General features: G+C 41.2%; 1 protein-coding gene and 1 long non-coding RNA gene across 3 annotated transcripts in view; one reads left to right on the top strand and one right to left on the bottom strand.

Annotated features, from left to right (window-relative positions):
- Nucleotides 1-25,496, top strand: part of TMEM255B (transmembrane protein 255B) — a 50,239-nt gene that overhangs the window by 19,925 nt on the left and 4,818 nt on the right. For both annotated transcript variants that reach the window (XM_015849489.2, XM_015849497.2), the window contains exons 4-7: nucleotides 5,296-5,385; nucleotides 19,707-19,787; nucleotides 22,144-22,229; nucleotides 23,161-23,320. In XM_015849489.2, the coding sequence (XP_015704975.1) occupies nucleotides 5,296-5,385; nucleotides 19,707-19,787; nucleotides 22,144-22,229; nucleotides 23,161-23,320 (417 nt within the window). The remainder of the gene's footprint in view (nucleotides 1-5,295; nucleotides 5,386-19,706; nucleotides 19,788-22,143; nucleotides 22,230-23,160; nucleotides 23,321-25,496) is intronic.
- LOC107306388 lies at nucleotides 12,574-15,867 on the bottom strand. Its single transcript, XR_001552106.2, has 2 exons — nucleotides 15,212-15,867; nucleotides 12,574-14,753 (listed from the first exon to the last, which is right to left on the bottom strand). It is a non-coding gene; the product is annotated as an uncharacterized LOC107306388 (long non-coding RNA).

Here is a 25,496-nt window from a genome sequence, read left to right as displayed (position 1 = left end):
GAACTGGGTCTGTTTAGCCTTGAGAAAAGAAGGCTGAGAGGGGATTTGATCCAGGTTTATAAACACCTGCGGTGTGGGAGCCATAGTGGTGAGTCTGGTCTCTTTTCAGTAGTGTGTGGGGATAGGACTAGGGGTAATGGGATGAAAGTACAGCATAGGAAGTTCCGCACGAATGTGCGCAAGAACTTCTTTACAGTGAGGGTGACGGAGCACTGGAACAGGCTGCCCAGGGAGGTGGTGGAGTCTCCTTCTCTGGAGATATTTAAGACCCGCCTGGATGCCTACCTGTGTGACATGGTGTAGGGAGCCTGCTTTGGCAGGGGGGGGTTGGACTCGATGATCTCTAGAGGTCCCTTCCAACCCCAACAATTCTGTGATACACTGCTCCATGCAGCTGGGCTGTGTCAGCCATCTCCTGCCATGGGACCCAGCACATCCATTACACAGTGCTGAGCATGTTGTCAATATGATGTAAATTAGACGCTAATTTTTCCCATTCCCACAACTGTCACAGCAAATGTCACAAGTTCCCAATAACTCAAGCAGTTTGTTTACCTGACCAGTAAATAAACTTATCCTGTCCTCAGGATTAATCTGTGTGATAGGAGGAGCTGGAATAAGCAGTCTTAGATGACTGTGCTTCCTTCTGTGTTATTCAGCTGTGCTACACAAGTCTTTGTGGGCTGGAGGAGAGCTAAGAGTATTAAGTCACCCTCTTGCATCTTTCCTGACCTTGGGCACTCCTGTAGTCCTTTGCCATTGGGACCTGAGTAATTAATGAATTATCTGCACAAGTTGAGCAACAAGGCTACAGGAGGAGATTAAGAAAAAGCAGTATACATTAACTGTGCCTGCATAGGGCACGAATTAATTGTATTGAAGGAATAGAAGTAGATTTCAAGAATTCTGCTTTTTACTGTTCTGCCCTTCAGGGCATAAAGCAAGAAAAGAAGAGATATTTTCTGAATGGAAGTGACGGCTTTATTTTGAAACTGGGTTTTGATCTAGTTACTTTTTTTTTCTCCTTGGCATAATTGATATCTCTAATGTGGTTTCTGTGTTCCGTACCAACATTTGCTTATCTAATTAATTCAGCCCTTTTGTGCCTGTGAATTTGCTTAAATTTCTCATGGGACCTTTTCCTTGCCTGTGTTCCACCAACTGGCCTTTTCATGTTGCTGTTTTTCCTAATTATCATTGACACAATACTGGAAAACAGTGAATTTCTTCTCAGGCAGGGAAACAAAAGTCTCCTTGATCACAAACAGCACAATAAGTCCAGCCCTTATCATTGATTCATTACAGTCAAAACTTACCTTATACTTCAATAATTCCCAGGAATGTGAATTACATAAAAAAGGTGAAACAACCTAATGGCTTCTGTCAGTACTTCTGCTTTCTTCCCTTTTGCCTTGGTCACTTGGTCTCACGTTCTCATTTGCACTGGGGCTAATACTCCCTAAAACTCCCCTTATAGTAATCTGATTTAACTCACTTTGGGGAACAACTTTCCACCTAGAGAGTTGTTTTGTCCTCAGGCAAGGACTGTATGCAACAGTGCACGCCTTTGATGACACACTGGAATGGGTTGCCCAAGGAGGCTGTGGATGCCCCATCCCTGGATGCATTCAAGGCCAGGCTGGATGTGGCTCTGGGCTGGTGGCTGGCGACCCTGCACATAGCAGGGCAGTTGAAACCAGATGATCATCTTGGTCCTTTTCAACTCAGTCCATTCTATAACTCTGTTATTTGAGATAGGCAACAGAAAAGAAGTCTGGAAAGCATGGGATCAAATTTGTGATAGAAGAGCAAGACACCCTTTCAGAGGGCAGTGAGCAGCTGTATAAGCTCAGCTCTGTAGTCTTGATGATATCCAAGACTATATATATATGTAGACTTGATGAATTCAGTAGCAATGATGGGGAAAGGTTTTATATTTCTAACTTGTCCACTTGATCTAAAGTCAGAAAACTTGATCCAAACACTAGACTGCATCACAGTGCCTGTCTGAAGGTTTTCAATGATGTCTGTTTCACCTTGCTGGTAATACAAGTATCTGCTCTTGACATTTGCTACATAATTAGATGTCTTACCTTTGGAAGTAAATTACATTCATGATGAGATCGGAGCTCTAGTCCTTGTCTTCCAGAACTTTAACAGCACTTGTGCTCTTAAGACACAGACTTTACTGTAATCTTTTTCTCACCTCCTTCATCTTCAAGTCAGTCTGGGAAATAGTTCTTCAGCTGTTATTTAGGCTGTCAGAAAAGTCTCTCATCATTAGGAATTTGTGTCATTGTAACTAGTACTATGACTGGAAGTGGAGTTAATTAATAATGAACATGCTAATCCTATCTCCTGTGGTGTGACAGTCCTCCAGGTGAGCCTGAATTACAGTGGTGCTATTACTGAAGCATCAACCTTTGGAAAGAATAGGTTGTCAGGCCGTAATTTGTGAAGCACATCACCTCCTGTAGTGAGAAACTAATTGCCCAGTTGTGAAAGCCAGTGTAGGAGCCTTGCCTGAACTTAATTTTGATCACAGAAGCAAAGCTTCTTTCCTACGGGCAAGGGGGGGAAAAATGGCAATTGTAGGAGGGGGTGAGCTACAAAAAAAAGAGGATTTTCCAAATTACAGAAAATTAATTCGCAATTAGTAGTACTTTTATGGCCTCTCACTCACAACACAGGCAGCATTTAGATGATAGCAGCATCACAAATGCAATGCAATGAGTTTTCTCATCTTAGCTTCACAGGCTATTAATCTACAGCCCTATTAAGGTGCCCTAACAGATGCAGCTCCCAGTTGAGGTTGCGCCACATGTGAAAAGCGGTCTGTTTTGCATCTGTGACATAGTTTTTGTAAATGTTTGTTCTTACAGCTTCATCTTCAGCATACAGAAAAACGTACAGCAATTTTATTTAAGCCTCTGCTAAGTTCTGAGGTTGGAGACATGGGGAAATCAAAGCAGTAAAAAGCTCCATGAAGTAAACTTTATTTTTTGGAATATACTGCCAGCCTACAGCAAACTGGCTTGTGCCTGTCTTTTCCAGATATGACGGGTGTAGGGAAGCTTGACTACACAGCAATGTAACAACAAGATCTAAACTGCTTCTTGAATGTCTGCTACAATGGATAGCTATGAATAATGAATAGTTTTCCTGACAAGGCATGTTGTTGTTAAAAATGGAGATGTAACGATGAGATGAATCAATATTTATTTTTTAAAAGTGCTGCCCTATCTACAAACAAAATTCTCTGTATATAAATGAAGTGTTCTGCTTTTCTTTCTTGCCACAGATAGGCTTGGTAAACTCACAGATAGGCTTGGTAAACTCACAGCTCCAGCAGTCACCCATCACTCAGGAAAATTAGCTTTTGAATTTACAACAGCTCTCCATTTGGTTGTCTTGGCTGCATTGCATTCTCAGTAAGCAACAGAAGGCTTGAGGAAGAATATGAATCTGTAATTTGATTTTAAGGACTTGCGTTGTAATTGTACTTCTTTTATCTATTGGAAACATGTGGAAGTCCACTGAAGTCAGAAGTACCCCAGCTGAGTTAGAGGCACATCCTGCCACTTCTGCTTTGTAATAAATATTGCTTCCATCAATAAGCGAGCTTCTTAATTCCAGAGACCACTCTGGAGCCTGGCTGACAACCTCTGACTTCCGTGCAGCTCCTTGAATGGAGAAATGCTCGCTATGATTGAGGAGCACAAAGTCAGCTCTAGCTACTGTACATATTACAATTCACCATGCACCTTTGCATGTGGTCTTTTATAGCTGCATGGTGAAATGGAAGGGTCAACTTACTCTTATTAGGTGATTTAGGCTTTCTCAATTAATAGGAAATGTTGGTTTGGGGATGGTAAATCATCAGTAAGTTACTCAAGTGTGAAATGAAAAGCCACTTGGAGGTCAATTTCCAGTACGTTTATCGTGAACTCAGGCAGTGTGGAAATACGTGGCTAAGCCCACTAATTATTTGACTGACTGCTATGACTTGAAAAACAAGATAGGAATATCAGAAAATAATGACTTAATTTGGACTTTAAACACTGCTGCTTTTTCAGTCAGGTTCTGTAGTATGTTCCTGCCTTAGAACCCATGAGTATGCAGTGGTAACAGCTCTCTGCCAGAGAGCTTATTATCTTGAGTTTCCCATTAAGATCTTTAGGTGGCCAGATAAAAGACATTCTGCCATGCTAAAGAGTCAAGGGATAGCAGAGGTCTGAGAGGTGATACAGTGGTTTCTCAGGGTTTCAGCCTTGCTATTTGCAGGATGGCGCTGGCTGTAGGCAGCGTGCAGCAGGTTGTCAACATCAGCCAGTGCTGTCAGGCTCAGGCACTACTGCTTGCCTGTTTCTTCCCCATGCTGAGGGTTCAGATCACAGAGCAATACCTGTTAAGGGAAAATGTTTCCATTACCACCTGTGATTACAAACTATGATCTTGAGCAAACAAAAGAATAAAACAGTTTGTCAGAAAGCATTCAGAAGCCATGATATTTTTTTAGCCTTCTGCTTTTAAGTAAATTGTACTTTTTTGCTGATTTACTGAAAAACTACATCCAAATGTTAATATTGCTTTCACCTGTATGCTTAATGTTATGGGCTTCTAAGGTTGTAATTCCTTACTTGTCCAATATGCATTTTCCTTTTTTTTTATTGCAAGGTTCTGTGGTACGTTACAGGGCCTAGACATGCAAAAACAGTACTTAGGTAATTCAGATAAGGGTTTTGTACGTGCTCTTAGCACTCAGGCTAGAGCCATGCTAAGGACATCTGTTGCTGCTAAAGTACTTTCAAGCCCTTTGCACTGACCTGTAATGAATTGTGGACTTGAGAAACTGAAGGTTTTAATGGGAGAACACCTGTGGAGGCACTTACAAGTTGCATATCTATTGGCTGTTGGTAAGGGAGAGGTCAAGTGTTAAATCAACTGAGTCCTGTTGGTAAAGGATTTGTAACACTTAATGAGCAAAACTGGCTGACTAATGTGGATAATGCAATGTTTGTGCTGTATTTGTGGCATAGGGCTGGGCTGTGCTATGCTATGTTATAACTCTAACAGATGAGGTACTTTTCTTAAGTTTTGAACTTGGTTTGTCAACTCAGCATTAAGAATTTCTGCTTTTTTTTTTCTTTTTTACTCTATGATTGGCAATCAACTGCATAAATATGAAGTTACAGCTGGCAAAAAAAGTAATCTGAAATGCTAGGAAAAACAGTAAAATGTTCTACTTAAATAATTATATTGAAAACATTACTCATTCTGTTTTTCTCTTCTCAGTTAGTAGCCTCCATCGTGTTTATCAGCTTTGGCGTGGTAGCAGCATTCTGTTGTGCAATAGTTGATGGAGTGTTTGCAGCACGGCATATAGTAAGTATAGTGATTTTCTGTCATCTTTCATTTCTGATGACTTATGTCCTTCCTAGCAGGAAAGCATTTTGTTTTTGGTTTATGTCCAGCAGCATGTTATTTCTTGATAATCCTCTTTGTTAGAGAAATATCTTTTGGCACAAAAATCAACAGGAAAGCCCATCATGCCAAGTATGATGGTGCCAAATATTCATTACTCTCTCAGAGAGGTCCAAACACTGAGGTGCTGTAAAATGATGTAATGATAGGTGTGATAAAATGCATAGCTGCTTGCAAATGGAAGATGCTTCAAACACTACCAGCTTCTGTTTCCTCTTGCACATAGGATTTGTGAGCATGGTCAGAATTTGGAATGCACCAAATGGCAATGAGAATTTTTGTCCTGCTTTCATAAGGTCATTAGAAGGTGTTTGGATTGTGCTTGTGCAGTAAGGGAAACTTCAACAACTTGGTGTTTTTTGGGATAAAAACTCAGAATCTCATGCTTCCTGAGGGGACAGGTTATTCTCCTTTGATCACTGTTGGCTCATAATGCAGTAGGTTACCTCAAACTCTTAACAGGACAAGATTAGCTCCTATTCAGCATCACTTTGCCATTTGTAGTGACTTGTTTGCATTTACTTGTATGTCTACCAGATTTTGTGTGGTAGCTTCTTAATCTTCCCTGTCCACAAAGTAGGGTTTTTGGAAGTTACGTACCATTCTTAACATAGACATAACTTAATTGGTAGTCAGCCTTATATAGAGGATAGCCCACAGTCTACACTGAGAGCAAAGGGAAAGCCATGTTAACCGCTCTGCTTGAGGCTTGTGAAGGGCTTGGAGAATCAGCCCTACGAGGAGAGGCTAAGGAAGCTGGGGCTGTTTAGTCTGGGGAAAAGGAGGCTGAGGGGAAACCTTATCTCCCTATTCCAGTACCTGAAAGGTTCTTACAGTGAGAGTGGGGCAGGTCTCTTCTCAATAGTGACAAGTGACAGGACGAGGGGAAATGGCCTCAAGTTGCGCCAGGGCAAGTTTAGGTTGGATGTTAGGAAGAACTTCTTCACAGAAAGGGTAGTTAGGTACTGGAATAGGCTCCCCAGGGAGGTGGTTGAATCGCCATCCCTGGTTGTGTTTAAGAGCCGTTTGGATGTGATGCTCAGGGATATGATTTAGTGTAGGGTTTTTAGAGTTAGGGTTCCGGTTAGGCTGCAGTTGGACTTGATGATCTTCTAGGTCTTTTCCAACCTGGGTAATTCTATGATTCTATAGCAGAGCATGAAGGCACAAGGTCATCCCACTGGCCCGATAAGAAGTCATCTCGCGGTCCTAGGAGTAGTTCTGCATCTGGTTAAGTCAGTGAGTGGGCACAGTTGTATCATCTGTGAAGGGCTGGAGACTGGGAGGGGCTGCTCACCACCCAGGCATTCCTCTGCATGCTGGAGATGTACAATCCAATGACAAGGAGTTGATGGAGTCATAGCATGGCGTGCTTCACAGAAATCCATTTCAGATGTTCTGCACTTCTGTCTAAGAAGCAGCTTAATAGGATCCCGTGAAACAACAATATATATCACCTCATTTTTCTGACTAACAGACCAGGGGAAATCTGTAAGGATGTTGGTTTAGATAACCTCACAGTCTGATCTGTGGAAAGACAGGGCTTTATCAAAGGAAAGATGCAGGCTACTGTGTCATTGCTGCTGCATTACCTTCCTTCTGCTTCACAGCTCCTTTTCTTCAGGAAGAGCACTAGCAACTCATAAAGCTCATTCTGCCACAGGCTGGTACCAGCAATTTTCAGAACTGTCTTACACTGTTGCTTCTTTGGCCTTTGCCTTTGGTGTCGTTGCTGGAAAATGAGAATAAAATGTCTCCCATTCAAGGAAAGGAAAGGACAAACTGCTGGCGTATCAGAGCAGGTGCCTGGGCCTATGTTAAAAGCAAGAAGTATTCACGTGGAGAACGTGTGTGGTGTTCACTTTTCTGTCTCAAGTATTAGGGCGCTGATACCAAGGCTCCAGGTTCCTTTTCCCCTGGGGGAAGAATTGCTAGCTAAAGCCAGGCTGGCTTCAGACATCAACAAGTACAACATCCTCCTTTGCATTAGTTTGGAATAAGAAATGTCTGCTGTTTATCACTTTATTTTTAACTTCACTTGAGTTACGAGGGATGCTAAGAAGACAAATAATGATGGTACAGATTTTTCTGTGTGTGCCTGCTGTCAAGTGGAGACTCTTATTGTTGCATGTCTTTTTTGCTTCTCCTGTAACAGGAGTAAGAAAATGGTTTTTGCCGTTTTATTTATTTTCTTTTTAAGAGGGCATAAAATTGACATAATTTCTTCCTGGAAAGGAATGGATTTTAGAAAAGAGATATTTAAATTATTGAAGACTTAGATGAAAACACTTTGCTTAATAGAAAGATCTGGAGCACAGCACTTACAAATTAAAGCATGGAAGGAAAAGTAGCTCAATTCTTAAAGTAGCAGCTTATTGATGAAGAGTAATGCAGATGCAGTTTATTGTAGCATGTCACCCTTCAGCTGCATTTTTACCCTTTAAAAAGAAAAAAAAAGCCAGAAGGGAATGGAGAAAATCAAAGTTAGAATTAATGTACAGTGATGCTATTTGAGAAAGATGTGGATATCGCAGGACTCCATTATCTTTGTTAGTGTTTGCTTGAGACATTTTGTTACTCAGACCCCACCTCACATGCAGATTCTCTGCTGTATCTGCTGCCCTCATACAGTGACTGCAAACCTTGACAACTGCTACATGATCCTTAACTTTGCTGATATCCCCTCAGGCAGATGCTAAAATAGCCAACAGCAAGAAATTCAGTTAAGAAGTGAGGAAATTGCTTCCTGGGGAGGTCAGGTAGATGAGGGGTAGCAAAGCCATGAGCAAACAAGTTGTAGATACAAATGCTTTTGAACACACACAGCTGGAAATCAAGGAATATCAATACTGATACATATCTAAGTCTTATTTTTCCTGAAGCATGTGTTAAGAAGAAGCTCTATCTGCCTGAAAGCTCTTGGAGAAACTAGAGACTTCCTCCAGCCTACAAGTAATGTTTTTGCTAATGCAGTCTACCACACAGTTGGCCATAAGTGCTGTGAGGTCTCCCTTGCCAACATATGTCCAGCTTGTCCACAAACACCTCAGGGGCTGTTTTGCCAAACTGCTACATATCCAGTCTGAACTGCTGCTTGGGCTTATTCCAGCTTTTATGTAGGATTTTACTCTGACAAGAGTGTGGTCAAGGATTTTAGCTTCAGGTTCAGCTGTGTTTAAAAGTGCATTCGATTTCTCTTCTGAATTTATGTCTCCAATAGAAAGGAGGAAAGATGCTTGGATGCTCCAACTTACATTTCATTACTATTTTTGGCTTTAAGACTGAACTGGGACTAATTTTCTCTGTTTATAAAGCTTCAGTATTTGATAATGACCCTTATTTACCCTATAGTTAATAACTGCTACATCCTCTTAGCTGAAGTTCCGGTTTAATGTGGTTTATAGTTAGACATGAACTGCTTTAATAGAAAGTGGTTTTCAATAGTGTGATTGAAAACCACTTTCAACCCCCCTCCCAAGAGTCTGATTTTTATGTGTGCAATGAAGGGACAGCATAAACTGACAAGTTGGAACTGCTGCACAAATGCACTGTTCTGTCCCCTTGTTATTGGAGCTAGGTTCCTCTGCCAAAGAGAACTGTAAGGTCTAATGAAAACCTTGAACAATTACTGTATTGCTAAGGCATCTTAGAAGTATTTCCATTCTGGACCCAGGATCACCCCTTCCAGTAGCTTACCTGAGTTCCCTGGGTTAGCCACTCTTTCTCCCCTGGTGCTCAACCATGGGTTCAGGCCATAACTTAGCAATTCCCATACAGGCCTTTTAACATCAGCCTCCATATTTCTTATCTGGGTGGGCTGGGACACATCTTTGAAAGAATGTTTAGGAAGCATAATGGATGGTGACTCTTCAAAAGATGGTAATTTTCTTGTGACAAATTGGCACCATAATCAGATGTACTTCAGGTCAGTTCTTACAGGCAGTCAGTAACATAGTACAACTTACTTAACTGCCATAAATTTGAGGAATCACTATGATAAGGCACCGTGTTTGAAGTGAAGCCTGAAGTGGGCTGTTTGTAGGGAAATCAAGTAATAGCTTGAGGAGAAAAGCATATGATATGTTGTTTTGTGATTCCAGGACTCTATTTTTATAGAAATAGACTATAATCAATTCAAGAATTCTCTTAAGTTTCCACAAGCAAGAAACTGAGAAAGCCTTTAAATTGAAGAATACCATGATAGCACTAAGCCCTGAACCTGCAGTTGAACCAGGGGAGACTAAAATACATAACCCTAAGAGGAGATCTTAGTAAAGTGATTTAAATGCAGCTGAAGCATGTCAGCTGTACTACATACAGATTTGAGGGTTTAGAAATTAAACTGGAGATGTGTCTTCTCTGTATGGGCGTTAGAGGGGGGTGTCCACACAGCGAACTGCTCATCTCTTGCTGCTTCCTAAGACTTCGGACAGAGCAGCCAGATGCTGCGTATGTGCTCTCAAGAATTGATGGCACCATCTGGTGGTTGTACAGGCAATGGCCGAGAATGTCAGTCTTTTTTCCATCTTGAAAGTATTTTGTGCAGATTGTAGAAATTTGGTCAAGAATTGCAACACGAGTGCCCAGCAGCTTCACCAAAAAGTTCTGCATTTCACTACAGTGTGGCTCCATAAATTCTTGGTTTGTAAAACAGTTTATTTTCATGGCCCAGAGCCTTTCACATTTTGATCCAGGCTCTGTCAGTCTTTTAAGTCATCTGTTGTTCTGAAAAAGCCTGTTGGCTTTTTGTTTAAAGTAAAAAATAAATACCTTGCATCTGACACTGAGATGGGAAGCACAGACTGTGTTCCTACAGTGCCAATTACAGGAAGGCTGGAGCAAAGGAAGAGCCGTGCATCCAGACTAAGTCCTTCCTGCAAGATTCTTCTTTTGTACTGCAAGACTCTATGACCACACTTGTATAATGGTTATTTATGTTTGTGCATCAAAATGTGATTGAATATACTTTAAGCCCAAAGACAAATACTTTTCTTTGCACATCACAGACCAGATGGTAGAGATCTGTATGCTGGATAGCCCTACAGCCTAATTTGAAGAACCCTGGAATGAGTTTAAAGATATCTATTACTGTGATTTATGTCAGGTGCTTCCAGACATTTTAGGCCACTGCATTGCTGTCTGCTCTGACACACTCTCGTCAAGCAAACTCACCTTTTTTCAGGTAAAGATCTCCCCCACAGCAACCACAGTTACATCAGTGCTCAGAAACTCTTTCCTGGGTTGAAGAAAGGTTTGGGGGATGCTTTTTTATCTTGTGAATACTTTCAGTTGACATGGAAAGAATAGAGAAAAAACATCCTAGCTCTAGGCTACAACTACTAGAAAAGTGGAAAGCAGCAGGTATAAAGAGAAATTAAGCATAAATTTAATAATTTAAATGGAAAGTCATCTACAAGGGAGATGTCGCTAACTGAGCTACCGTTATCCATGAATTAGTGAACATTAATGCCCACTTGCAAGAGGAAACTAATTTACCTATAATAGTGGGTGTTTTGTAAGGTGTTAGTGTCCCTGTCTGCTCTGTTTCTGGCCAGTTAAGTACTGTGCATATAGCCTGAATATATTGCTATTACAGAGGACCTGTTATGCTGCTTTAATTTGGTTGCCAGATATTTTTCAGTAAGAAAAACAATTGCAGCGCTTTCTTTGGAGAACTCCATCCAGTTTGCAGAGCATCTCATATTAGCAGGGGCAAAGCCTTCTGATTATACAGTTTCCCTTCCTTCCTACCTCCCTCCCTCCTAAAGTTCCTTCCAGATGTAGCTAAGTTGAATATTCTTAAAAATCACATTTTCTTCCCTGCTGTAACTTGTTACCCTGAGGGAAAAGGGTTGGCATTGTGTCAACCAAACACAAATATTTGAACCATTCTGCAGCACACGTGTTATGTTTGGATGCCAAAGAGTGAATCTCTTGTCAGTGGCAAAGAAAATGAGAGATTCTTGGTTTCTTTCCTAGCAGCATCTCTCTACATTCCATTTTTGCAGCCTCTGGGACAGGGACAGGGAGAAAACTGTCCTAGGCCTCCTGGCTCTTCTTCATGATAGTAGTGGATCACAGCCTTCACAGTTGAAGCAAACAAGGACTAGCCCAGCTCACAGGGGACACAGGCATTGCTCCGCTGGCTTCCCTTGGTTATATATAGCAGCCCACAGTGAGTTCCCTCTTTGATTCCATGAGTTTAGTCATTTGAGCTGCAGTAAGAGCAGAATTGTTTGAGCTTTAAGGTAAGAACTACTTGAAGGTGCAGTGAGGGACCTCAGACTGGAGCAATAGTGCTTGGCATTTTTTCCCATAATTTGTCAAAGGAAGAGCAGTGCTTTGACTTGCCCTGTGAAAAAACAAGTAGAGTGAAAAAAGGAAAACACCTAGAATCATAGAATGGTTTAGGTTGGAAGAGACCTTTCAAATCATCTGGTTCCAACTCCCAGGCTATAGGCAGGTACATCTCCCTCTAGACCAAGTTGCTCAAACACCCTTTCAGGCTTGAGTTAAATGCTCCCAGAATCCTGTTCCCTTCTGAAATGAGTTCAAGCATGTGAAGGTGGGGAAAATCAGGATACGCATGAAACATTTCACTAATTGTTTAGATCATCTTGATTTTGTAACTTCTGTCTTTCTATTTCTTCTGGGGCTTTTCTCATGGTCTACAGTGGGGTTATTTAGAGGTCCCTATCAGTGGTGTGTCATGCCCTGAAAATTAAAAGCAATGGTGTTTCCACTGCCACATTAAAACCTCAAGCATCTTATTTGAATATATACATATTCAATATATACACTGCTTAACTAGTGCATTTCATACAGACTCTTTTCCTTTAAGGTAAAAAAAAATTCCACAGGAGCATGATAAACATGAAAAACCTGCATTTCAGTCAGCAAGTCATTCAGTATTTCAGATGTTCAGGTTAGTGTTTTGCAAGATGACCTGCAGTAGTAGTCTCAAAGATTCATATATTTCATATGTAAGCTTTAAGGCAAAGAGGAGCAGAGTTGTTTCATATATTTGAAGTACATTACCACAAACAAGGCAAACAGTTCTTGTATTCTTGCAGAAAAGTTAATAACTCATGTGATATAACATCATTTTAATCAAGACAGCAATCAGTTCACATTACAAAACTTATAATTGAGGTAATGTAATCAATGTAAGTAAACAACTATAATAAGCAATTAAGTATCTAACTATATCAAGCAATAACTAAAATTACAGCCTTTAATAATATCAGTAATTGCATCATTAGAAGCTTAGCTTTACCAATGGCTTTTACACAAATTTTTCACTACATGAAATAGCTACCGTAGGTATCATTGAAAGGTCCACACCTCATCCCGAGAGACATCAGACAGCTAAACATAACTAAAGAAAAACAAGTCTGATTCTAGTGTCAGGCTTGGATATAGCACAGGTCTGATGCACTAAGGCAGGGGTAGTCTTCCTCCTTGGAGTCTTGTGTAGCCCCAGCTCCCCAGTACAGCCAAAGCAACCACCTCTGATGACATACCATTTGCAGCACAGCAGCCCTCATGTGAGCAGCATCTTTCAGCAGCACACCTCTGTGCTGCCTGCCCTGCCACCACCTGTGCCTGCAGCAGCTAAAGGTTCCGGCTTGCTGGGCCGCCATGGAGGTGTGCAGGGGTGGCAATTCTTGCTTCTTTAACTTGTTGCCCATGAGCTTGTGAAGACTGATGGACCTATCTTCTCACATTCATGCCAGGCAAAGTAAGGCCAAAAGTCACTGGGGGAAAAAAAAAAAGACTATTTGTAGAGAACTTAACCTTTCCTAACTGAATTTTACTCATATGGAACAGGCCTATCTATGCACATCATGTACTAATGGGTCAGGTCCTGTATCTGGAAGCCTTTTCCTTGGCTACAGCTATACCACCAGTCCTGAAATATTTCCCAAATAAAGAACAGGAGCTACCACTACAAAGCAATTTAAGTTGAACAAAAAGGACACCAAGGAAATGCAAAATGAAATAGATCCACATATGTGTGTTTTCATTCTTGAGAGCATGTAGGTATTCTGTGTTCTTGCTGGTTTGAAAGAACTGAAGATGAATACCTAGTGCTCCTGAGCATTAAGAGAAAAGGATTATATAGGATCAAGTCTTTCAAGTTAAATAGAAATCCTGAGAAGAGCTCCTGGAAAGCACAACATAAAAGAAATCTGGTTTGTGAGAATTAAGAAGTATTTAAGCCATGCTGCCTGTTTTTCCTATTCTCAGCACTGAAGCTGGATTATTTCTGAACAGCAGACAGGGAAAGTCCCTAGACTGGAGCTTTGCATTTCTGCAAGGTTAGTTCCCAAGTTACATTCGTAAGACACAGAAATTGGGCTGTGAGAGTCCAGAAGTAGCTTGTTGCTTCTCTTTTTGTGCTCACCCTTCCAAATCCTAACTACACATGCTGTACTCCCTGGCAGCCCAGGCCTTTCTATGCTGTTAGTCAGTGTGGCGCTTTCAAGAGAACAAAACAGAGAAGAAAAAGTAGGAAGCAAACGCTGGTATCACATGGGAGGAAAATGCAGAAATTAGAAGATTTCAAGTCACACTTGACAAGATAAAACTAAACTGGCACTTGGATTCAAAAGCTGATGATGAGCTTGGTGGCAATGAGGTAAAGCTGTTATTGTCTCTAGAAAAGACTTGCATGTTGCACAGTCAAAATGTGAAACAGGTTGGAAGTATCAATAGACTTCATGTTCTTCCTGTAACTTTCTATACTTTCCCAGCTTACTTCCTTTCATAAGGCAGAGAAACCATAAAAGATGCTTTTCCAGTTGCAGTCTTTCAGACATTTCTCCATAGAGTTAAGGGCTTTATTTTCTAGCATCTGGATTTCCTTTCAGGGCTGTCATTTTTCAGAACTTGGGATTTTGTACAATCACGGCATTCCAAATTGCTGTCAGCCACATGCTCACAGCCAATTTATTATGTGTTTCGGTATTTGTAGCCAATGCAAGAGAGATGGAGGTGCCATTGCTAGTTTAAGTAAGTATCTTAGTACTTCAGTCACTGACTGAAGGAGCATGGCTGCTCACGCCAATGTGTCAAATCCATGGAGCCACAGCCTGGCACTCCTATAAGATCAGTCCTGGTGCGGAAGGAGAAGAAAAGCCTACATTTCCCTGTGGTGATGACAGGCAGCCCCAGCATACTGGCCTTTCCAGAAGGGCTCCCTTCCCTGTGCTCCATCCTGCCCATTGACTCCTGCTGTTGGGCTGCCATCCCTTCCCAAGTGCTCTCTGAAATGCAGAAGATACGAAAAGAATGTCATTATTGCACAAATTCCAGTGCATCATATGAGGAACACTATTTTAACAATTATCTGTAAGCAATGTGTACCAAAGTTCAACTTCCCACAAATTAAAGGTGAGGCATTCTGTGGTCTACCAGGAGATTAAAGATTCTCTATCAAGCACAAGAGAAAACATTGGTCTGTAATTAGCTAACTGGTTTATAATGGTCATTGTAATTAGTTTGTTTTCCATCAGCTGATATGTGTTCAGTATTTGGAACAAACTGTGTAGAGAGGGAGAAGGATATTATTTCTTCCCTTTTCTTAAAATAGTGAAGTTATGCAAGATAAATTGCTTTCTGAAAACCTCTTCTACTCCAGAAACTGAAAACTGAAAACTGAATTGCACCAGTGAATAAACGTTGAAAGAGAGATATAGAAATGACAAAAGATCTGTAACATTACCTCTCATTACTTGTACAGGGTACAAGCTAATCTGCTGTAGTTCAGATCCCAAGACCATGATCCACTCTATCTGCTTTCCCAGATTGCTGTTATGTTGGCACCTTGTTTAATGAGATTCTTTGGAAGCTCTTTGGTCTGTATGCTCTCATGTGCTGCCTCATGCCTTCAGCTACAGAGTCAGTGAGGGCAGATAACTTCATGGAATTATTAAGGCTGGAAAAGGCCACTAAGACCATGTGGTCCAACCACCAACCCATCACCACCCTGCCCACTAAACCCTGTCACCCTTTCATCTCTCCCTTTAGAAAAGCATAAAAGTTGGTTGCCAAGGATATACCTTTGTTCATATCTTCATGTCTGCTTTCATAAAGTTGACAGAGAATGTGATCTTGAAAGGAGTGATAATCTCTGGAACACCGAGCTGCTGGCACAAGGCTGAGCTGGCACCAAAGAATTGTGCTTCGGTTTGCTCTTAGGATTAAACTTGAAAAATCTTGGCAGCTCATCTGCTATTCGCTGCCATCTATGCTGTAGATAAAAAAGACCTTCAATAATGTAATAGAGAAAAACAAGTAGAAAATAAAACACTTCAAGTTAATGAGCCACTAAAAACATTAGTCTGATTTTAAACTACTCAGTTTTATGTATATTAGTCTTTCAGATGTGCCTGGACCCGTTTTCTGGTCCCCAGGGCAACTGGTGTGGAAAAGCCCAAGTCATTACTGCTATGTCTCATAGAGTGACAAACAGAGTGGTGATGTCCAAATTGCTTATTGGGAATGGTTGTTGGTCCATGCTATTTCAAACCAGGCACCAAAGTTATTTTGGAAGAGTGACAGCTTGCCAAGGCCAAAACTATCACAGGCAGAATTCTAACAACCTAATGGGCTGGATAATCAAGTTTCAGGCCTGGGAATGGTTCCTGGCACTCTTTCATCTACACTTCTATTGATGCATTCAGGGAAGCTAAGACTAAATAAATACAGTAATTGGAAAAAAAATAGCCCTCACCATATAATTGTTACAGTAAATTATTAACAAAATTATGTTTTATGTTTGTGAAGTGTGGGATAAATTTCAGTCAATACCATTTACACTACGTCTCCATTTTCAGAAAGTGCACTATATGTAAAGGAGGTGGAATTTTCCCTATGTTATCCAAAATACGTGCTCTCCAAGGAAACAAAAACAGGAGTGGAAAAATGTACTTTCCATACCTCAGTTAAAAGCCACACAAAACCATGCTCCAAAGACATTATGTCAAATTCATCAAGGATACTATTCGAAGAGTACTCTCCTTATTCTCCTTACAGAAGTGATGTATTGCAGTGCTCTCATTATCAAGGAAAATGTGTTGCTTTTCTAAACTTGGTATATGCAGCCAGCAAAGCCAAAACCCTCTATATTTGGGCTGAATCTTATGTAAAGGTGTAAAGCCTTTCCTCTTACCTGTCTGTTCATCATTCACAGGCTCTAGTACACATGCATGCAAAATATGGAAGTAAAAACCATGTAAAAAGATCAGGGAGAGCTATTTTCATCCATAGGGTTCTATTCCGAGCAGCTCTGATTTGCCTGCAATGAAGAGAATTACTGGCTATCCAGGTTTTTGGGTTTTTTTTTGACACAACTGAAAATTATAAGATCTGCTAATTAGAGCTGTGCTGATGTTATATAGTGGACAAACACCAGCAGGCTGGTCAAAAGAGTGAAAAGACTGTACAGAAACATAGCTGTGTGCTTGAATTTGTTTGTTGGTGTCTATAAAAGTGATAGTTGTCTTCTCTGCTTTGTGTCTGCATACTCAGATCTTTTTGTTATGTACTGATACCATTTTTACTTTATGGATGAGTGTGTGTATGTGTAACAGGCAGATACAGTCAGATTGCTGTCAGTTTAAGTCTAGAAAATGTTAATCAGTCGTCTCTCTTTTGGGGACAGTGCTGTTTCTAGCACTTCACAAGCACTCACAGATAAAAACTGCTTTCTCCGTCAAAGACCACATCAATAAAAGGACCTTTAAAAAAAACAAAACATAATACATATATATATATATATTATTATTTTAAATAAGAGGACTGAGGTGTGAAGCGTAGTATATCTATGTGAGCCAAGAGATTAGAGCTGGGGAGATGGTCTTCCAACAGATGATGGATGCTGCATAGACAGCTTTCTCACTGTTACTGTCAAGATATACTGCTGTCACAGAACATTTGAGTTGGAAGGGACCTTTAAAGGTCATGTAGTCCAACTCCCCTGCGCCTATGGCTAGATGAAGTTGTTTGGAGCCCCAGCTATCCTGAAATTTAATATCTTCAAGGACAAGAAATACAGTGCATCTCTGGGCAACCTGTTCCAGTGCCTCACCTCTTTTATTGTAATAAAAACCTTTCTTTTTACATCCAATCTAAATTTCCCTTCTTTTAGTTTGAAACCATTTCCCCTTGTCCTATCACAGCAGACCCCACAAAAGCATCTATCCCCTTCTTTCTAGTAGCCTCCACTTAGATACTGGCCATAAAAGTGAAATTCCTTTTGCCAATATACCAAATGTTCCAATGTTGACCCTCTGGATCCATCCAACCCTCCTCAAGTAATATTTGCTCATCAGTAGGACTGAGGAGAATACCACCTGGTTTCCCATGCCTTTGACCATCTCTCACTTCCAGGATCTTCCAGGATAACACTGGAGCTTGTTACTGTTGGGGATATGATGGACAGCTTTTTTCATGGATTTGCTTCTCATGCTAGAAAAAGCCATTTGAATAGCTAATTCTTCTCCTGTATCACCCCCATTTTATTCCCAAGCAACAGATGAATCAGTGCTGGAGGATGACACTATGAAAAGTACAGTGTGGCCTTTGGCTGATCCTATGCTTGATGTACTAGCCGAGAAACTGCAATCCCGTTAGCTCTCCCAGTCAGATCTGTTCCTGGAAGTCATGGCTAAAGGTTGATGCTTTTCCAGGCCTGTGGAAGAATGTTGCCCTAGCTCAAGACATGGCATGCTGTTTGTGTGGTATTTACATTTCCTCTTGAGAAAATAATAGTTACTAATGCATTTTTTCTAACACTTGTGTGATATAAATATTTTTGGATGCAGGAAGTTAACCTTTCCCTAACCCTTAGGAAATGGTATCCAAACATTCTTAGGTTTGCTAGAGAAATCAGAGAAGCCAACATGTTGTTGGATGAGCTTTATTCATTGACCTCTCTGCATTCCTGCCTAGCTCTGTATTTCTACTGATAAGTATTTTGGGTCAGCAGATTTATACAGTTCACACTTCATTATCTAACAAATGTTGTAGAATACTGAGAAGTGATCATAAAGAGCATAGCTCTTTCTGCAATTCCTAGGTTAGTACTAGGTGGGTCAGAAAGCTTTAAAGCCCAGGCTGATGCCGTGAAGGTTAGTTGACAGTAATTTCTGCTAAAAACCAAAGTGGTCTTTTGCTTGAAAGTTAGCATGGAAAGAGGAAACAGCTGATAGTGAGATCCCATCTTCTCTCTTGGAGTGATCTGATCGACATTGGTGATGATGGCATTTGAGTGCTTTGAAGGTCCAGATCACGACTTGAGACTAGATAAGTGACAAAAAGTTGAAAAACTATTTTATGATAATATAAGTCATTCTCACACTTTGGTTTGGGATGTATACCAGATCACATAGAACTCTTCTGCTGCCAAATACTCCCTAGGCAAATATGTTTGTGTCCTGAAACTGGCTGAGACATGCACCCGCTAGCCTTCAAGTGGCCTTCTGCCAAGTTCAGAAACACGTCTTTCATCTAGCCAAGGATATTTCATTGTGTCCCTCCTTTGTGTCAGCTTGTGGGAACTGTCGCAGGCAAAACTGAAATTACGAGCAGCGAAATACATCTTTTACAATAAGCATAAATGGAAAATAAGACAAAAACAAATTTATGGCAGAATACTTCCCCTGGAATGCTTTCATTTCTTCATTATTCTTTGCTGTTGTTATTCTTTTGTTTTGTTTGTTGGTTTTGAAGTGAATGAAGTAAATGGAATGCTTAAAGTTTTAGGTATTCTACCTTGTTTCACTATGGACATTGCTGAAATCCCTTAAAAGAAAGTCACATAACTTGAGGACATATTGGTAAAGTAATTATTTGTGCTGGTTAAGAAGCTGCCAGGAAAAGGAGTGACTGGGCCATTCTCACAGAGTAGTGCTGTTTGACATTGGGGAAGGAAGTATTTTAATCCCAGGTGATGTCCTCTCAAGATAGTTGATTGGGACAGTGAAAAGTAAATGATTCTCATATAGCTTAGCGGCAAACTGAGGAAGGAAAATGAAGCACTGAGGAGATCTTTTTCTGGAAAGAAGCCAATACCAGAGCCTGTGAGCTGCTTACCCAACTGTCTGCTTTGGTTCCAGCTTAATGGAGCTGTAAACATCTGGCATGGGGATATGAGATGCAGTACTTTCAAACTTCCTCCAGACTGAGTACTTATCTGGATATTCTTCTCTTTACAGGAACCTAGACCTTTGTATAACAGAAGATGCCAGTATTATTCAAGTGGAGTAGGATTCCTATATGATGCCTACCAAACAGAGGTAAACAAAGTTGCTTCCTCATATATTCATTTCTCTTGTGTTTCAAGGGGCTGGGGAGGAGGAAGGAAGTTATTTGAGAGTGTCTCTGTGCATGTAGGTTGATGGTAACCCAACTGTTTTTCCCTCCCACAAGTGAACCCCCATCTGTCTGAGCTCTAATGACTGCAAATCATTACAATCAGTAAGATTTTGAGTCATCATCAAAGTTTATATCCAACACTCTACTCTGGGATTTGAATGATTACCAATGCGTATATATTGCATAAGAGATGTCTGGAATGTTTTTATCACATTGACTTTCTCTAACGAGGTTTTTGTTGACCCGCATCGTCCAGAAGACTTCAAATATTCTCTGTATTTATCCAGCATAGGCCAAAAATGTCTGCGATTTGTATGCAGTTTTTATTAACTCAAGGACATTAAATGATATGAAAAGTGCCTATACCCAAAGGCTACAGCCTCTGGAGAAATCCAGATCTAGTTTCTTTTCCTATTTTTCATTTTAATATTATGGTAAATTGATGGGAGTGAAATGGAAATCAAGCAGAGCAGGATGGAAAACAAACTTTCAAAAAGCCTGATATTCATTTGTTCTGTTAATAATTCTAGATAGGTTAGCAAAGTCTATTACTAACCTAAGCAGTTAATATTGCTTAAATCTTGCTGCTAGGGCACTATGCTGTTGTTTCCAGAAAATGCATGCCAAAAATGTTTCATTCCTTGCTTCAAGAGCTACCCAGACAAACCCTATCCTCTTCCAACATATCCATGCACATTCAGGCCCCAAGTAATGCTTCTGATTCCTCTTTTAAGTGTTAAGCTTGGGTCACATTGACCTCAACTCCCTGCAGGTGACCCCAGCCTCAGGCTTCTGCCTGGAGAGATCTCCTTAGTTCTGCAGATGTTGGGAATGTCTCAGTTTAGGCCACCCTGAACTTCTTTCTCTGTTCTAGCAAAAAGTCTGCCACAGACATATCTTTTAAAAAGTGTGGTTAGTTTGTAATAACATTCTTGTCTGGTTGTCTATGGAGCTGGAGTCAGCGTGTGCTAATTCAGTTACTGATCCATTGCATCTGAACTTGGCTTTTGCTTTCCTGAAGTAAACCAGCTGGTGAGCAGGAGAACTGCTTTGCATTCCAGGCAAACACCAAACCAGGAAGACAGATTGTTTTCTGAGAGTGAGTTTCCTTTTGATTGCCATATCTCACTTCTGAGTGGTCTCCAGCTCATGGAGTCTGATGGATATGTTTCTTTTATTTGCTCAGAGCAAAAATAATTAGATTTTCTTGCAGTTTCTATGAGGTGGGAACATCTCTTGAATTGTGCTGAGGGGATAGAGAGGCAAAAACAACCATCATATGAAAAAGCTAAATGTCTGGTCACTGAAATGGAAAAATATGACTTGACATGCAAGACACCCACAAATGGTCTGTTTCTACCACCCTTGCTCACACCACACAGAAATTTGTTTATTTTGGTTTATCCACTGATCTCCTAAAAATAATTGTCTTGCTCTTTGCATGCTTTAAAAATGCAGGGATAAAAATAGACAACTACAAACATTTTATGCATTTTGAAGCTTCGAAGTAGCTAAAACATTCTATGATTCTGTGTCCAAGATCTTGTCAATCTATCTCCTTCTATCATTCTTCTAGCCTTCCACAGTCAGAAAGGGCAAACTGGAGAGGGGGAAATCAGATACATACTTACCAAACTTAAGTATTCATTATAAGGATTTCTTGTCTGGATTGAGAATGGTTTACGTGTTTCCACTTTTATTGTACTAACATCTCCCTAGTCCGTGCAATTTGTGCTCACAGAAATAAAGCTTTTCAGCTTTCTATTCAGGAGCCTGCAAAATAAGTCTTTTGGGCTCTATAATCAGGAGTCTGCAGTGAATGGTAGTTATTTGCTGGAGTGCTTGGATCTTCTGTGAGTGGTTTTGTTTGTGGGTTTGGATATTGTTGCTGTTGTTGGTCTTAATTATTTCCTTTCCTTGGGAGGATGTTACTGACAGGCAAGAGCTCCCATTTATTAGAAACTCTTTAGAGAAACTGGTATTTTTGCCCATTTCCACAGTAGAAAGGATGGTATATGCAGTGGTTTACCATAGTGTGTGTCCCCAGACACACTGTCACTGTGTCACTGTTGTAGGGATTGCCGGGAGCTCTGGGTTTTAGCAAAGTAGTGTGGAGCACTGTAACAGTGACAGAAAACGCTGCTGTGCCCTGACACACCATCCTTCTGCTTAACAGTAAGTGACACTGTAGTACCTGCATCTTGGGGGTCAGTATGGTGACTTGTATGTTGCACTGAAACACTGAGATTAAAAGTCAGTCTCTTCTTTTTTTGGCAGGTGACATGTTATACCTTAAACACCAGGTGCCAGCTGAAAGTTAAGAGTAATACATGCTATTGCTGTGACCTGTACAACTGTGAGAAGTAAGTGCCTGTGTGCAGCCAGTGGCCTCTGAGAAATCCCTGGTTGTTTGTCCTTCTGCATCAGTAATGGCAAAATTTCCCCCCAGGTCTGGAGAATCATAGAATCATAGAATTACCCAGGTTGGAAAAGACCTTGAAGATCATCAAGTCCAACCGCAGCCTAACCATAGTACCCTAACTCTAACAACCCTCTGCTAAATCATATCCCTGAGCACCACATCCAAACGGCTCTTAAACACATCCAGGGATGGCGATTCAACCACCTCCCTGGGGAGCCTATTCCAGTACCTAACTACCCTTTCTGTAAAGAGGTGTTTCCTAATATCCAACCTAAACTTACCCTGGCGCAACTTGAGGCCATAAGAAGCATGAGAAGCAACACAGGGGGCTTGTATGCTGAGTAATGCATTTCCTTGGTCACTGGTATCCAGATGTCAATCTTTATACTGTACTTTGTAGCATCTGTTCGTTTGGGACTGTAGACACCATAAACAAATGTGGTCAGCTGGCAAAGTCTCCATTCATGTGGCTGAATTAATGCTTGAGCAGCTTGCTGGAGATGCCAGCAGATTTCCAGGTGGACTGGGAAAAATAGCTGTGCTGAGCATGTTTTAGCTAGTAGCTAAATGGCAAGGGCAGCGCCCATAACCAGGTTATCTCTTTGTTCAGAGGCCCTTAGCAAAGAGTTAGTGTTGCTTGTGCCAACACCGATCAGCTAAACTAGAGTTGATACTTGTACAACTAAATGTCTAATGTTATTTTAGCCAAGCAGAGCTTCCTTCAGTTCATCCCAGCAGTGTTAACATCCGTAGGTGTGAGTGTGGATTAAGTACTTTGCCGGAGAGGAAAGTAAGCAGGAGGGATTCAGATCCTCTGGTTCTCTTTGTTTTGTGCAAAACATAGCAGTGATGCTGTCTGCATTCCCTTTCAGCTCAGAGCAGTCCTCCAGCTACTACGAATTCCTTGGCGTGAGCAGTTGTCAGGATGTGGTTCACCTGTATAGGCTGCTGTGGTCCTCCACAGTCCTGAACATCATCGGGCTGTTTCTGGGGATCATCACAGCAGCCATTCTTGGAGCATTTAAAGACATGGTAAGGCTTACAGTTTTTTGCCTTCTGTAATGACTTCTGCGCATGCTGATGTTATCAAGTGAGTTAAAAACCAAGCGTTAAGTACACAAAATAGGCACTTTAAGCATGTTTCCTGTGTGGTCTGGGAGTCTGGAGCCACATATTTAGGCTAAGCAGTTGCCAGCTGCTCACAGCTAAGTAGGTCAGGTCCGGTCAATACATGAGTGGAAGGGGAAAAACAGGCATCTGCATGAACAGATGCTGGTGCTTCATTTGTGACATCTTTTTTTTTTTTTCCCCTTGTAATTCAGCACTGAACATGTGAGCAAGGGCAGAGTTAAAGGTTGCGAGTTTGTAGATAACATAAAACACAAGTCCATGGTGTGATGATTTATGTACTTGTTTTCCCAAGAATAGGGATTAACACTGAAGGACCTGTCAAGTTTATATTCACATAATTATTTTCAGGTCACATTAACCTCCTGTGTTGTTTCACCAAAGATTGCCTCTCTCTAGCTGCTCCCTGTGCCACACAGATAGATGCAAATGTTTGCACCTTTCTCTAACTTAAAGCAAGCAATCACACTGAACCTTCGCATGTAAGCAATGTGCAGCTGACCCTTCCTTTGTGTGAGGGGACCTTTGCAAGGAGCTAACAGTAAACAGCAGCCAGCTAAATGTGAACAACTACAGCTGCTTGAGAGAAGCTTTCTTAGTGCTTCTTGCTGAGGAATCTGAGCCAGGGCTATTAGTGCTTCCCTGAGATTTGAAAAGTTGTGGAGAGCCAGACTGTGCCCATGAAATCTTCCTTGCATCATCCCAGACTTAAATAGGATTTGGGCTGAAGCTTTGTAGCGGGAGTGAGCTCCAGCCCAGGCAGATCTCAGTGCTGCAAGGGTGGGTATCACTGCACTGCTCCTAAGGGACGGCAAGCTGAGGAGACATTCCTGGGACAACTGCTTTCCATGTCCTAGTGCATTCCCTGTGCTGGGAAGCAGAGCTTGGGGTGACTAGCCCTAAGTCCTTCAACTAGGTGGCAAAAAGCCTTGAAGGGAATGTGCGGCAACTTACCCCAGCACTCTGCTGGAGTGGGTCTGTTGGGGCTCCAAGTAAGAACTTGACCTGAATAACCTGTTTAATATCTCTTCTGCTGCAGGAGCAGAAAAAACACCTTAATAGCTTAAGGAGAATGTCTGTTCATCAGCCCAGCATAGGATGCATGCTGTGTTCGTGAAAGAGTTAATAAATGAGTGATCCAAAATGAAATACCTATTCCTTATTCCAGATTGTGCTTTTTCAGGGGTTCTTTCGAGGTATATCAGCTTTGCTCATGTGCTGTTTGCTTTAATTATGAAAGGGGTATCTCATAGGGGGCCAAGAAAACATCAGACTTAAGAAAGAGAGAAGAGAGCATGGGACTGAAATAAGAAAAGGCTTCAAAACATGTGGGAGGACAACTGTCTTTCTTTCAGGATGTCACTTGCAGCCCACAGCAGCGCCTAAGGGCCCAGCTCTGAGGTTGGCTTCCAGGAAACACAAAGCTGGCCAACTACTCCAACAAAACATCATGTTTATCTCTGCAGAATGCTGGCAGCCAAAACACGCTGCAAGGAGAGAGCCTGCAAAACAGGGTAGTTGCTTCTTACACACATCACATTTTTGATAGAAAAGAAGTATTCTTATGGTTGTTGCAGGTTTTCTTTCTTGTGACATGTTCTCTGCAGACCCTGGCATGCTCACTGTGCCTTTGCTGGCCCAGTGGGAAACATTTTATCCTCTCCTGAGCCTTGGGGTATCAGTTCTCTGTAGACCCTGTGCCACTCCGGGGCTGTCTGCTGTGATCTGCTGGAGTATCCACAGCAGTTGTGTCAGTACCTTCCTTTTTAGTTCTACCTTGTGCCTGGATATGGGATTCAGGCTAGGCAGTTACCTTAAAGTCATCTTTAACAAAAGCAGATTAAGGCATAATGTAAACAGAAGTAACCAAAATGGTAAAATATCTTGATCATTTCTTATGTTTGACAGGGGTACAAAAACACATGAAATACTTTACCTTCTATTATAAAGAGTTAACTAAAACATCTCCCTTCCCTGCCCTGGTATTCATCTGATGATTTGGAGATGTTTTCCTGACCCACCTTGCCAAGGAATCTGCCTGCCTTGAGTTTAGGATTGCATTCATCTGAATGACCTCTGG

The sequence above is a fragment of the Coturnix japonica genome, chromosome 1 (genome assembly GCF_001577835.2).
Source record: "Coturnix japonica isolate 7356 chromosome 1, Coturnix japonica 2.1, whole genome shotgun sequence".
In the NCBI taxonomy this organism is placed as follows: domain Eukaryota; kingdom Metazoa; phylum Chordata; class Aves; order Galliformes; family Phasianidae; genus Coturnix; species Coturnix japonica.
Note: the sequence above shows the minus strand (reverse complement) of the source record. Positions and strands in the feature narration are given on the sequence as shown.